The 15,070-nt window shown below is 43.8% G+C and overlaps 1 protein-coding gene across 9 annotated transcripts in view; it reads right to left on the bottom strand.

The window, feature by feature from the left end:
• The window catches only part of tnikb (TRAF2 and NCK interacting kinase b), a 68,238-nt gene that overhangs the window by 6,166 nt on the left and 47,002 nt on the right, over nucleotides 1-15,070 (bottom strand). For 3 of the 9 annotated variants that reach the window (XM_086305640.1, XM_086305642.1, XM_086305647.1), the window contains 16 exons: nucleotides 14,829-14,945; nucleotides 12,736-12,975; nucleotides 11,915-12,021; nucleotides 11,705-11,820; nucleotides 10,606-10,682; nucleotides 10,409-10,432; nucleotides 7,339-7,520; nucleotides 6,093-6,207; nucleotides 5,349-5,489; nucleotides 4,393-4,501; nucleotides 3,665-3,841; nucleotides 3,427-3,570; nucleotides 3,142-3,276; nucleotides 2,896-2,996; nucleotides 2,564-2,713; nucleotides 866-1,025 (listed from right to left, as the gene is read on the bottom strand). In XM_086305640.1, the coding sequence (XP_086161766.1) occupies nucleotides 866-1,025; nucleotides 2,564-2,713; nucleotides 2,896-2,996; nucleotides 3,142-3,276; nucleotides 3,427-3,570; nucleotides 3,665-3,841; nucleotides 4,393-4,501; nucleotides 5,349-5,489; nucleotides 6,093-6,207; nucleotides 7,339-7,520; nucleotides 10,409-10,432; nucleotides 10,606-10,682; nucleotides 11,705-11,820; nucleotides 11,915-12,021; nucleotides 12,736-12,975; nucleotides 14,829-14,945 (2,095 nt within the window). The remainder of the gene's footprint in view (nucleotides 1-865; nucleotides 1,026-2,563; nucleotides 2,714-2,895; nucleotides 2,997-3,141; nucleotides 3,277-3,426; nucleotides 3,571-3,664; nucleotides 3,842-4,392; nucleotides 4,502-5,348; nucleotides 5,490-6,092; nucleotides 6,208-7,338; nucleotides 7,521-10,408; nucleotides 10,433-10,605; nucleotides 10,683-11,704; nucleotides 11,821-11,914; nucleotides 12,022-12,735; nucleotides 12,976-14,828; nucleotides 14,946-15,070) is intronic. The other 6 variants (XM_086305641.1, XM_086305649.1, XM_086305644.1 and 3 more) reach the window with 4 other exon arrangements.

Here is a 15,070-nt window from a genome sequence, read left to right as displayed (position 1 = left end):
CAACTTACCCCTCGTGTGATGAGAGCACTGACACTAAACTCTCCATGATCCTGGCGTGTGCGTGTTGCTAAAGCTTGCCTGGTTTTAAGGATTTGCAGACACATCGAGTTTGTTGCAATTCCCCCAGGTCAATGCTGGATGTGTGAGAATGTGACCACTGAATCATTTTGTCTACATTTAACTAAACATTTTACTTTTAGTCCTGATCAGTTGCTCGGGTTGCAAAGAGAAGTCAAAATGCAATGAAGTCGTTGAGAAAATGGCCCTCACTCTCCCCTAATCTCAGTCCTGGTTTCATGTCTTGCTGAATTAAACCTGGTGTTCATTTAGTGAAGTTTGGACCTTACATAAGAAAATAAACCAGGTGTGCTTCAGGGTGGCCACACTATGTGTTGACTAAAGTGTATGCAGAGTATATTTGTAATATAAAGAGTTTAATTATGATTACTTTTTGTAAAAGTTCAAATCAATAAAGTCACTCCCTCTGAGCCAGCACGGTTACTTTTTCTAAATCTTGTGCTGATTTTAAAATAAACTGACTTAAATTTTCTCACACGGTAAAGACGTAGAAAGAGGTAACGGAGGCGATGGAGACAGTTTGTTCTCATCAGCTCACTGCTCTGAGTTGACCAAGTGCCCAAACCTGCTGTATCCCTTTAAGCAGGTAATGAAACAGGTGAGTGAGACGACAGTCTGGGCTTCTTGTTTACAGGCGAAAGCAAAAGGCAAGAAAAGGCAAGCGTGTTGCTCTGAGCGGAGAAGGGGTGTGGTAGATAGTGAGGGTGAAAGATGATCTGCTGAGACCGCTTATCAGAGGTCAGAGGTCAGTGGGGTCAGGGAAAAGCGAGCTGATTGGTTGACGTACCGACGGAGGTGGGCATCTCGCCCCACTGCAGCACCACGTCTTTGGTGATGCGTCCGTAGGTGTTGACGTAGACGCCCTCGTCCTCGTAGCACAGCAGCATCTCCATGCCGTCCGTCTTGGGCAGAACCACGATGGCGTGCGGGGTCACCTGACCCTGAATCTGCCAGGACGACAGACGGGAGGGGGGGTGTTGAATGGGGTGGGGGCAGGGGTGTTAGGAGCTGGACCCCTCTAACATCCCCCCTTCCCCACCCTGAGAGAGAAGAAACTGCTGCAACAATAAAGCCTCCCGCTCCTCAGCCACGCAATTGCCATGGAAACAGACACGAGCACAGCGTGATTCATGACTGCCAAAAGCAATGAGAGGCGGTTGCTGTGGTTACCGTCTCCTTGGCCCGTCCATCTCTGACTGTAACCAAAGCGGGGTTAAAGGAGGACAGCGATTCACCCTCTGCCTCTGGATTCAAACACCAGTTCATTCACTAACAAACATTCACTCATTCATCTGCTAATTCACTCACTCGCTGAAACATTTCCATCTGTGACTTACAGCCTCTCCTCCTCACACATTCCTTTGTTCTCTTCATCACTTCTGTTCTGGGGCTGTCACACATTCACCATTTCATTTGTTCTGCTATTAGCTCATTCATCCTCTCACATTTCCTCACACGTTCACTCCTTAAATCACACTCATATTAAACATGCAGTCAAACACAGTTACATATAAAGTACACATATGCAGTCATGTTTACAGCACATTGATTCATTCGGTGTGATCTACTGTAACCACAGCTGCTATCTGTCTGACCTCGGCCTAACTGGAACATCTGAATGAATTATGGGGGCGTGTCCCCACAGAGCCTCGCACCAGCTTCAACAACAACAGCCAAACTTAACCTTAATGTTACCTAAAATAAACTTTTAATACTTTTTGGGGTAAAGTCAGAAAACTTTTAAAACATTTGTTATGGAATTACCAGTTTAATTCCCTGTAACCACTGAAATTGAAGTTATGGCTCTCTCCTAATTCTTTTACATTGGGCTTTATTATATTATGGGGACATGTTCCCCGAAGGAAGGCAGGTCCCTGTACGTGCACAATAGAGGTTCACAGCTGTTTTCAGAGGACGTACTGTTGTGAAACCACGTACATCCATAGTAGGAGTATTGCTTTTGTGGTGGGAAAGATTTACACCAAGAGTGGGCAACTCCAGGGCCGATGTCCTGCAGGTTTTAGATGTGTCCTTGATCCATCACAGCTGATTTAAATGGCTGAGTTACCTCCTCACCAGAGGCTGGTAATGACCTAATCATGTGATTCAGGTGAGCTGACCCAGGGTGAGATCTAAACCCTGCAGGACACCGGCCCTCGAGGCCTGGAGTTGGACACCCCTGCCTTACAAAGTGATTCACATTGTGAAGAATTGTCCCTGAAGACAAGCAGCAGTGTATTAATACCAGCACACACACACACACACACACACACACACACACACACACACACACACACACACACACTGCCTCAGAAAAAACCTAACCCAAGCCTAACTTTACCCTGAGCTAAAACCAAGTCTTTACTTTAGAAATTACTGATTTACTTTGTGGAGGCCTGTCCTAGTAACACACACACACACACACACACGCACGCACGCACGCGCACGCACGCACGCACACACACACACACACACACACACTTACATGTGAGGGGATGTAGATGTCGTAGGGATTTCCAGAATCCACATCAATTACATGGAAGCCAACACTAGAGCCGTAGATGACCTTTAACCTCTGCCCTTCCTCTACAGTCAGGTCCACCAGCTGGGGGCGATGCTGCAGGTCAGTGAAAGACTGGCAGACAGAGAAAAGAAGATTGACTGAGGTTCAGTCATGCACTAAAGCAGCTGGATATAACTTTGTGAATCAGGCGTGTGATATTTCCTCTCTAGTTGCAGAAGACAAATAAAATAAAGAAATACAAAGAAATCAGTATCATGTACTTTTCCAAATATCACAAGTCTTAGCTTGATTACCTTGAAAGCCATAAACTTGTGGTAAGGTTTAGGTGCCCAGGCATAGATCTCAACTGAGTTCTTCAGAGCAATCACCAAGAATTTAATCCTCTCGTACTTCACTGCAGAAATAAAGACACATTTTAATGTGAAATCTCAGGATTTCAGCTAAAAAAGATTTTAATTCAACATAAGATATGATAGATATTAATTTCTAGTTTGTTAGTGAACAGGTCCGCACGTCTCCCATAAACGATCTGAACGTACCGACTTTGTAATGCACGCAGCCCTCCAGGTCCCCGACTGTAATCCAACCCTGTTTCTTCTCCACTTCAGGGTCATTGTGTAATATCCTGTTCCTCAGCCAGGACAGGTAGTAAACCCGCAGCTTGTTCTTCTTCCCTATTTTGGAGGAAAATTCAGAATTCAAATGAAATGATAATTCATTTCCTGTATGGAACAAACATAAATTAAATGGTGTCTGCGTCTTTGTGAGTTTAACCCATCAACTGTGGATCTGTGATGTGGCATTTGGTGAAATCAGCTGCCAACCTGAGATGGTGACCAGGACGTTGAGTCCCTCCAGGACGTCCATCTGTTGGAAGCGCCTTCGATTGATCAGGTTGTAAACTTTGCCTTGACCGCTTCGATCCAGCAGCATCAGGCCGTTCTCCGTTCCCACCAGCAGGTTCACTCCTGCCCAAAACACACACACGCTTCCTTTTTAGCGCCTCTGTATCTGCACAGGATTCAAATTATCACGAGGCTGTTGCTGACGTGACAGTTTTACCCCAGAGAGCCGCACAGAGGATCTCCGAGTTGAAGCGTTTCTTGTATTTACGGATCTCGGGCGTGTCGCTGTGCGGCCTGATGTTAGTGGGGTTGACGTTGACCACGGAGATCTTGCGGGCCTCATTGAGCCTCGCCTGCTCCTGCTCCTGCTTCAGCAACTCATCAGCAAACAGCGCTGCAGCACAAAGTACAACAAAATGCAACATCATCTCATCTGCAGCTGCCCCATCCCTGAGACAATAATACAATATTTTACACTATTTTTTCATTTTACGCTACTAATATATTGGATTCTATTATTTTCATAATTATAAATTAGACTACATATATATATATATATATATATATATATATATCTATCTATCTATCTATCTATCTATATATATATATATATATATATATATATATATATATATATCTATCTATCTATCTATCTATCTATCTATATATATATATATATATAAAAATACTGGCAATCAATAACAACAGATACAAACATGATTAAGTCAGGCTGTCAGGATGTGGGTTGCAAAGCAGCTTGCAGATGCATGGCTACTATAGGGGGGGCTAAAGAAACTTTAACCTGAGATTTTCGGGTTAGAAGCATCAGCAGCACTAACACTATATTTGACCTTTCAGAGGGTAAAAACAGTTTGCTGCCAGGCTGCGTTTACTGTACGCCACCTGCTCATGTGACTGATGCTTTAAATTAGAAGAGAAGCCTACCTGAGGCTGAGGTTTTATCATCTTCGTCGGTCGGGGAGGTCCCGTACACCCTCGGATCAACAAATGGCGTGAAGGAGGACTTGGAGCCTCCGCTGCCTCCCATGCCAAACTGCAAGCCACAGAAACACAGACTTTACAGTCCAACACGTGTTTGTCAAACACTTACCATGAACAGCAAAAAATCTGTATAAAAAAACTGGGATCAAAATATAGGAAACACAAAGATTTTCTATGAAGTGTCACAAAATATAAACCGGTCCTCATCAGTGTTTCCTGTATTTTGTCAGAGACCTGTATCAGGTGCTCAGAAAAAGGAAAGGGGTTACTTCCTGGATCAGAGGCTGGAAAACTGAGCGAGGGAGGAACAAACGCAGAAGGATCAAACGAGTAGAGCAAGGCAGGTTGAGTCAAACAGGACAGGGCAGGAAATTAAAGGTGCCACTTTTATCTGTTAACATATAAAACTTTTCGGGGGCATCTCACCGTGTTAGATTTGACATTGAGTTTTCTCTTCTTTGAAATCAATTCAGTTTCCTTCCTGTAGCTCCAATTCACAACAACGGCCACCTTAAGGACCCTTTCCTACAGCGTGACTGGCAAAGGATCGAAGCAAAGGATCACTGAGATCCGCTCATCGGAAGTATAAGGAGACAAAACTGAGCGGCCTAAATATATGAGCAGTGTTGAAATCGTTCCAGATGTGCACAAGAAGATGATCTTGTACAAGCACTCGGTTTTGTGGCCAATCCTCTGAAACTACATATGCACCTTTTATTCATTTAGTCCACAAGCTTCAATAATGTCAGCCTTAAATGTGGCTGCTGGTAATTTCCCACCCTGATAAAGCAGCAGTGTGGGCAGGTGTCGGGGCGAGCAGGGTTGAGGTTTGTCAGGATGCGGGGAGGTTTAGGGTGGAGAGGATTTCAGGGCCGATATCTGGGTGCTGCTCCACCTACTTGGACCCCAGAGGCATCCCCTGGAGAGACCAGGGGGGAGGTGCTTTGCTGCACCAAATCGGGGAGATTGGCGCTGCCATAGAACAGTTTGCCGGGGAAACCGTTGCTGGCGGTTGAGCTCCGCCTCCGTTCCCTGTGTTTCTGGAAAAAGAGAGAGAGGGGCGGGCTACTGTGCAGCGAGGCTGTTTGACAGGTCAGGTGATGGAGGGAGGCGGGACCCATGCAGGTGTGCTTGTTTCAGTGTTATTTTTAAACTGGGGAGGGTGGGCACATGTGCTATCAGGTCTGTGTTTCTACCACGCTTGGCCTTTAACACACACTTACACTGTGGTGAGTCTCTTAGATTGTTTTCTCCAAAACCTTCAGCGGAGTTCAAAGATTATTTGAATAATAAACAGAAATGGATGTGCAATAGTTCTGTTACCTCTAAACTATGCTTTCAGCTCCAGCTCACTGGCCTAGTGCAGAGGCACAGGTTCAGCTTCGCTTTGGGCCATTTTCTGTGCGTTTTCCCCTTACACTGTCCTTTCACAATAAAAGCCCCAAAGCATATTCTAAACAAACTGTTTAAATCAGTTTGTTTTGTAAAGCTGATTTTGAATCATATCTGAGATTTGAGGGCAAGCTGTGTAAACAGACCGCGATCACTGCCCTCTACTCAGTAAAAAAGCAACAAATCTGGTGCAGAGATGATGAGTGTCGGTTTCTGTGCAGTCAAGGTCAAAGGTTAAAACGGAGACTCACCTCACGCATCACCAGGGTGCTGTCCTGGGAGCTGTTTGCATACGTGTCCTCGTTGGTGTCGTTGTGCTCTCCCGCTGTGCCGAAGGACTCGTTGGTGCTCTGACTCGCAGCGGGCCTGAAAAACAGATTTTTATCATCTTTTAATAACTTTTTTAAAATGTTTTTTTTAAACAGACGCATCTGACTTTAAAATAAGAGCTTAACAATTTGAACAGATCCATCTCCTGGGTTATATATGTGATAATGGCGTGTGGAGAAACAAGTAAGAAGTACAAAAAACCCACTCAGTACTGCATAAATACTGCATATATATCATCTTGTGCAAGAGGGGCTTGAAGCCTCTTCTTAACGCCCTTAGCTGTTGTTTCACAGTGAAACATAGAAAAGGAAGGTTTGCCAGATGAATGATGAGTGTAGCACAGAGCTGCAGACTTTGGGAAAACAAGGGAAAAACACAAAAGTCGCCTCTTAACTGCAAAACAAGTATCGGCCAAATGTTTGTGAAAGCAAACCGTCCTCCGAGCTGCACTAATAGCGCTGTGCATCATCAGCCGATGTGCATCCTCCTGCATAACCCTCATAATGACCAAAATTTACAAAATGGACTTAATGGTTTGCTCAATATGACCTGAAATGGGACTGAGCCCATAAGCACACCTGGAAAATGTTGTTTTTCTTTTTTTGCATTCAGAAGAGTCGCCTCCTGGTGGCTATTATTAGAAAGAATCCAGACTTAAGGCACTTCCTGTTGGGTTTCTGTCGTTTCCTGTTTTATTTTGTAAAATCTTACAAATCTTACTGCTGTTAGTGTTCCCTCCTCTGTGATTAAAAGCCTCGCCCTAACTGGCATCATCTTTGTTGTGTTTCACAGCTGCTTCCTATTAGCCAATCACAGCCTGCCTCTAACCATTTGCTCCATCGTTGTCCTTTTTAGCTGCAATTTTTCCTGCGTGTTTGAATTCTTGATGTACTTTTGTCTGCGCCTTATTTTATGGCACACTGACTGATTGCCGTTGACCTCACCCAAAGATTAAACCTTTGTGCTTCCTGCAGTTGGATCCTCAGCGCCTGAGCTGCATCCATCCTTTACAAAATCCATTTTATTAAAAAATGATTAAGAAACATTTCTTACAGGTGTTTCTTTCAGTCTCCGTGCTCAGACCTAAACGTTAGCTGGTACGGTCTGTGGTCGTGCTCTTCGTTGGTTTGGATGCAAAGCTATTCCTGAATTATCACCATCACTCACATGATGCGTGGGATATCACTGACGGCCACAGATCCATCGTTAGCCCCGCCCTCTCCCTCCTCATCCTCGCTGCTGTGGGACTCCTCACTGGACGACGAGTAGTCAGTCACTTTGACCGGCGGGCGGCTGGTTTCCTCGCCCTGCCGCAGCTCTCTAAGCTCTTTGGCCAGAGCCGTCAGATCCTGCAGGAAGACAAATTCAAAAGTGACTCAACACTTATTTATTTTCTTCATTTCTGTAAGTCAGTAGTGTGCAGGTCCAAAATGATCATGCAATAACTATTTTTGTCTTTAATAAGTTTATCTTCTTATATATCCGGCGTGTGGCTTCTTGGAGGTTTAAATATCATAACTGAAAGGAATTCGGTCCATCTATGAAAGTCTTTTGTAGCCTAACTATCACGTCTAAAAAGCTCTGCTAAGCTGTTCCAACACCACAAAAGCACAACTCTCAGGTGTGAAGACAGATTTGCATTTCATTAAATTTTAGATTAATATCACACTGAAAATAAAGTGTTTAATTAGCCGAGTAAGAGCGTTGATGATGGAAAAGTAATTTGGCAGCAAAAGCAATTTTAATTTTAAACGATATTTCAGAATTCACTTGCTCGACACCAGAGACCAGACGAACTATACAAGTTGTCTGAGAGAAAGATTCACAACAAATTCAAGGCAGGAAACATTTTTACAATAAGAAAATCACAGTAATATAAAAACACAGCGATCAAAGAGATGAAACAAAGCTGACCTGAGGCGACGTTTCCTTAAATCAATCATTTAAGGAAAATTCATTTTTACACAAAAATCTCACAGTCTGTGCTGCAAAGTTTGAGGTGGAACAAAGTGAAACATGCTATCACAAACATCTCTCATCATCCTGGATTATGCCCCCCCCCCCACAATAAAAAAAGCTGCATGTCTGATATTCCTTATTTTTGCAATCCTGGAACGCTTCAGTGACTCTCGCAGCTCTCCTGCCTCTTTGCGGCGCTGCAGCGGCTCAGAAGCAAAGAGCAGGAAGCAAATGTGTTTTTGGTTTTTGTGCCACCATGCAAGCCGTTAGCGAGTCTGTCGAGAGGAGGACGGTGAAGTGAGAGAAGGAGGATGCACCATGCCTCAAAGTGGGAGGTCAAAGTTCAGCAGACTTGAGCCTCTGTGATATTTTACAGCGAGCAGCCAGGTACATGCACCCTGACGCCTCATCCAGCTTCTGTGCACTGCCTCTGCTGCAAACACGTCACAGCAGCACCAGTTTAAACAAGTTAGAAATGTTTGGCGATGGTTTGAAAAGCAGCCGATATCCTGTCTTTACAGCTGAGATGCTCTTTGCAACATTTTCCTGTTGTGAAGTTTAATACGACAGTAAATGTTTCTCTCTGGATCACAAGAATAACCAAAAGCTTCTCCTGTAAGACCTCCTTAATGCATTAAACCTTCACACGAGAACTCTGTGCAGCACTGTGGTTTCACTGTGAGCCTCACAAACCACGTACGCAGCGTAAAGGAGGAAAATGTATTATTGGAAATTTAAAACACCCCATAAAACATAAAAAAATAATACACTCATAAATATACAGATAATATATTTATCATCTGTATATTAAATATATATTAAATAATGAATAATTTTATAAATTAGGATGATTATAAAATCCATAATAATTTACTACAAAATAATAAAGTTGCTACAAAAATTAAGTAATAAAGTAATCATATAAATACAGTAAACAAAAAATACAATTAATCTAAAAATCTGAAGTAATTTTACACATAAAAATAAGGACTATAAAATATAAACAGCATTCAAAAAAATACTATAAATATAAAATATTAATATAAATAAATGTTGAAATGAAGAAAATGTAAAAACAGACAAAACAAACTAAAATATCAGACATCATCAATACAAATATAATAAATATAGGATGTCTTTGGCTATTATTAGAAATGTAATAAGGTGAATATAAACATTTCATTTAAATTACTAGGAACTAAATTCAAAGGATTAAAAGACCAAAAGTATTTCACTCTGCACTCTGTCAGTAAGAAAGATTTGAGTTGTGATTATTTGAACTTTGAATCATCGTCCAATCCTGATCCTGCGAATGAATCAGAGACTCAGCAAAACAACTACATGTAAACATCTTCAGTTCACAGCAGGAAAACGTGCACGTGAGCAGTGGGTAGGAAGTGGGGCTTTGGTGGGGCACGGGGGGGAGGGGGGTCTTACCAACTCCTGGAGAGAAATGATAACAAGGAAGAAAAGGGGGGGGGGGGGGGCACATGTGGAAATGACACAAGTTATAATTATTATTCATAATTATAACTTATTAAATCCAGACCGAGTCTCTTTGACAGGAAACAGAAGGGAATGTTTTCAGACACATTTTCCAAAAGTAAGAAGATTTTTATTGGAAAACAGTAACTTTGGTTTAAAATCAGGATTTTTTAAGACCTTATATTTTGAAACTGATTGAGAATAATTTCAGAAAGAGAAGTTTGGATGATTTTGATAAAGCTTTAAATCTTTTTTGAAATAGGAGAGACGTTTTCTTCTTTTAAAGTTTCAGGAAGTGAAGGAAATTTGGAAAATAAGATATTTCTTGAGAACTTTCTTTGAAAACAAAGACCTTAAATACAAATATAACTTATTCGGTATGAAAACCTGATAATGAATTTAAAAAAGCAGCATGAATCGATGATACATACATGAGAACAAGTGGAAAGTTGGTGAAAATTAAAGTCTATTCTAAGAAACTTCAAAGCATTTGGAGACAGTTTTCCAAACTGTGTTTTTTATTCATTCAAAGTGAAAATTCACAGCAAGAAACTAAAAATCAAAGGCTTTGCTGGAGGGCTTCTCAGCGAGGAGCATTTACGGCTTTTCAACTTTTCCAGCTCTCATTATTATCTGGGCCGAAGCCTGTGTTAATGTGAGTGAAAAAAATATCACAAGCCGAGCATGATTTTATTCTGAAAGAATCGCACAGGGTAACATCGGGAGTTTAATTCAGAACGTATGTGAGGGTGCCAGTGCGGTGAGGTGATGAAGGAGGAGAAACATCACTAACCTCGTCTACAGCTTTCTTATAGCTCTGACGGACGATGGAGGAGGGATGGAGGACAGGAAGAGGTTAGTTCAGAGAGAAGAGTCACCGCATGTTTATTTAATGAGTATTCTTAATCTTACGGGGGTTTGTGGCACTGCCACACACAGGAGAGCTGCAGGAGTGTGTGTGTGTTTGTGTTATACACAGTGTGTACTCACTGCAGGCCTGCTGGGTCGGGTTATCTCTCTGTTGTCGTCTTTGGCGTCGTGGCCTTCAGTCTTAGAGGCTGAATTACCTAAAACCCAAACACAAGAGGATGTTTTTCATAAAACAGCAGAGCTTGCACAAATTGGGGAAGACAGAACGCTAAGAAAGAATTCTAAGAAGCAATTTAAAGGCACTTTTTGTAATTACCCTTTACAAATATCTCCACTAGGGGGCAGCATTTCATCAGTGGGTTTGGTGAGCCTTCCAAAATCCAAAATTATCAACTGAGCGTAAAAAAATCAACTGCTATGACTTTACGTCCAAAACGTCTGTGCATAGGGAAATATAAGGTGAGGTTAGACTTTAACGCAATACCAATTTGAACCACAAGGTGGTGCAGCAAGTCAGTGTGACCTTTATTTAATCAGGTTGGCCATTACGAACACAAAGTACCTGTTACCAGGTACTTTTTAGTACCTACTCGGTCGAGGTTCCAAGTGATCCAAGGCAAAAATGTGACGTCAAAAGACTGCAAGCCACCGATTGCTGGTCAGTGGCGTCACTCGATGAGTCATGAGAGAGTGTGTGACGAAATCAAAACGGACATTTCTGAAACCTGGCAATGAGTGAAAAGGCCACAAAAACCAACGCTGTGATCCTTGAGTGTGACTAAAAGCTTCAGGCCGAGCAGCAGGTATGTCATTGTTTTAGCGTTCATGTCACATACTAATTATCACAACCTCGGACACGGTACTATAACCAGGACCACGCACACTGAGAAAATGAGGCGAGGCGAGCTGTACCACCTTGAGTCGCGTTGAGCGATGTCGAGTACTAATGGAAAAAATTTAAACTTGTTAAGGAAACAAGTTCAACAAGCATGAAATATTAACGAAAATGAGACATCAAAATATCTAAAAACATCTCAACACCTGGTAAAACGCTGCCCCCTGGTGGTGGTGAGAGTTTAAGCAAAAAAGTTTCAGAGGGTAATTACAAACAGTACCTTTACACTGAGAGAGACCTTCAAAGGCCTGCTTGGGCGCTCAGACTGGGTTTCGTGGGTTCAGGTCAGGTTTTTGTGAGTTCACAGACAAACAGGTGACTCACCGCGCTCGTTGGAGCCTCCCTGAGAGCTGGGGGTGCTGGAGCTGGAGGAGCTGCCGCTGCTTGTTCTCTTCAGGGGAGTGTCCAAGTACATGTCGGGCCTCCGCAGGTCAGGGTTGCTACAGTAACACAAACACAGCGTTGCCTCAGACATGACTGTGAACAAATACCCACACCCACATTTCCACCGGTCGACATCGGAGCTGCACATACCTGGCCCGTATGAGGTGAGCGCCGGCCCGCGGGCCGAGGCCTGGCCCGTTTCCAGGAGAGTTCTTCCTGACCAAAGCCGGAGAGATGGAGGTCGTCCTCTGAGGAACCTGGAAACACAAAACAGCAGCAGGTTTTAACATCTGTCCGGAAGCAACAGGCTAAAAGCTGACATTTTAAAACATCAGAGAGTTTAAGTACAAAACTGAGAGCTGCAAAGGCATTCTTTAATTCACAAAATTAACTCAAAAAGGAAGCAAAAATGAGCAGAATTTTAGTCTGTGCATTACAATTTTAATCAGGGTGATGGGGATAGACTGTCCTTTATCCATTACAAAGTCTGTTTGTCTTAGTCTTTTAGTTTTAGAGCAGTTACTGACATCATTTGGGTGTTTATATAAGAAAAACGTTTGACAGAATTATGCCTCGCTGAGCAGCTTTAACTAAAGCTCATTTCACTGGGATGAAGGATATTTGCAGCACATAACACAAGACTAAAGAGCAGTGCTCTGAAACCCAGCTTTGCATTTAATCTGAACACAATTAATGTGAAGCTAAATACACAACACAATCATTTTAAATTTCTACCAGAAATCACAAATTTCTGGTAGAAATTTGTGATTTCTACCAGAGTAAGTCCTTTTTTCAAATAGATCATGTTTAACTAACGATAAACTAAATGATAAATACAATCAGAAAACACTCAAAAAATCAAAAAGTAAAGAGAAACTCAGAAAAAGACAGAAAAAGGTAAAAACAGACTTTAAAGAAAAGCAAACTCAGCACACGTGGATAAAAACACACTGGCGGTGGCATGCAGAGACCTTAGGGGGCATGTCGTCGTCCTGCCGCAGCCAGGAGCTGCGGTCCAGTTTGTCGAGGGGGGGCGCCAGGCGGGACAGGGGCGGGGGAGGAGGGGTGTCAGAGGTGGGGTCAGAGTTCTGCCGGGGCATGGGAGGCCGGGAGGGGGAGGGCAACGCCGAGGAGGAGGACACGCCGTGGGGGTCGTACAGGGACTGGGAGCCTGACAAGCCATGACTCTTCACCTGCACCAGGTGGGCCATCTGAACACACACACACACACACACACACACACACACACACACATGCGCGCAGGCAGGAAACAGGCAAAGTGGAGGGGAGAGAGCAGGATCAGGACAGAGTGATTAGGAGGCAAGTCAAGAGGAAACAATACAGGAGGAGTGATGCAGAGGAAGGAAGATGAGGTCACGGAGGAGGGAAAACACTCCTCGCAGTGCACTGTGTGAGTGTGTGAGAGTGTGTGTGTGTGTGTGTGTGTGAGAGTGTGTGTGTGTGTGTGAGAGTGTGTGAGTGTGTGAGAGTGTGTGTGTGTGTGAGTATTTTCTCCAACAGCCCAGCAGACAAACAGCGCCTCCTGCTGGTGACGTGCAGCAGCGTTCGGTCCGTGTCTCCTGATGTCATACAAACAGGTGCATCACACCTGCAGGACTCAGCTCCTACCAGAGTTTTACTGAAACTACTCCCCACAGACCGGCTTTACTTGAGCACAGACGGAGAGATGTCAAGGAAAAGTCTGGCATGTTTCCATCTTGCTTATTTCCATTACCATCCACTGTTCCCATAACATAAACAGACCCCACCCAGTTTGAGGGGGTGACACCTATAAACTGCTGAAAACTCCTCAGACAAGCTGAGACCCAGAACCAAACTTACTGTTACTGATAAGTAACCCTGCCGACTGGATGCCTGTCATTTTGCATCTGTACTCCATCACAGTGGATTTGAAATCAAACCGTGATTCCAGTGCAGGCTTTCACGACGCTTTTATTATTACAACATTTCATGCACCAGTTTTCTTCACTGTATTTATTTCTGATCAAACACTCTCATTCCTCCGGGCCCCTTATTTTAATCTTGATACCTGCTGCCAGCTGGAGGGTCAGTCCAACCAGAGCCCAGAGGGTGGAGAGCCACTACGCCGAGCTCACTCCTGCTGCAGATCAGAAAAGACTACAGACGGTGCAGCTGGACCTCCACCACAGCATGAGAGACTCGCTGCAGGGATGGCTGGTGATACTGCAAAGATACATAACTTTCAACTCAAATACTCACAAAGGAGAAACTCGCAATAACTGCTCATCCTGATCCTCCTCCTGCTCTTCATCTATACGATCAAAAGCCGTCACAAAGCTTTGCGCACTTTCTAGCACAATGCTGCGTCACCGCCTGCCGACACCGCTCCATCACACCCGACAATCTCCTTATTAATCTTTGTCTCACTCTAGCTCCTCTCAGACACTTAATCCCATTCACATAAGCCTCTCCTGCACTAATGAGGCCACTCTGCTGATGTTCAAAAGAGCTCAGAGTTTCATTTCAGCTGCTTCGCCTTTGATGAAACCAAAACCCACGTGTGTCCGTGACGATCGGACGCATCGACGACACGGAGCGACCTCGCTGGCTCCAACACTCGCCGATCTTTGAATTCATCACGTTAAAATGCACTCGTGGGCATCTGTGACGGTTCCACAGAAGTGTGGAGGGTTTGTATCTGCATGTGCGTGCATGTCCAGGACACGCACACGCTTCATTCTCTGCAAATATTTTATGTACAAATTTCTTTGTGTCCAATAACTGAGAGACATTATTGAGGGGCCTGAACGCTGATCACGAAAGGAGCTCTTCTCACTGATTGATTAAAAAAGAAAAAGCTAAAGCGAGTTAAACTAAACTAAACTGACATCCTGTGGACACGATACTGAAGCTAGCAGAGAGGACAACCTCATAACCACAACATCCACAGTCCTGAGTCTAATCCTCTCTTCCTGTTTCAGAGACGGGCCAGTTGGTGAGTCCCAGAGAACCAGTGAATTCCACTGCACCGTACCAACGTACATATCACACTCAGACAAACACACAAACACAGGTCACACACCTGTGGCTCCATGGAGCGGTGCATGGGCGGAGTCCGGGCCTGCTGGATGCCCCCGCTGCTGAAGGACTCGGAGCGAGGCGGCAGGGTTGGGTCTGAGATCCGGTTGGAGACTTTATGCTGCAATGCAGGAGAAGAGGTTCAGCTTGTAATGTTCCCACACACACACACACACACACACACACACACACACACACACCATGATGAAAGTGTCCTCTAAGCTGTGTGTGTCTGTTCACATCTTT

Source organism: Aulonocara sp. 'chitande type north' Nkhata Bay, linkage group LG9, assembly GCF_057382095.1.
Source record: "Aulonocara sp. 'chitande type north' Nkhata Bay isolate Kocher_YH1m ecotype deep benthic linkage group LG9, A_spYH_male_GT1.1, whole genome shotgun sequence".
Classification (NCBI taxonomy): Eukaryota; Metazoa; Chordata; class Actinopteri; order Cichliformes; family Cichlidae; genus Aulonocara; species Aulonocara sp. 'chitande type north' Nkhata Bay.
The sequence above is the reverse complement of the archived record's forward strand: the minus strand, read 5'-3'. Positions and strand labels throughout refer to the sequence as shown.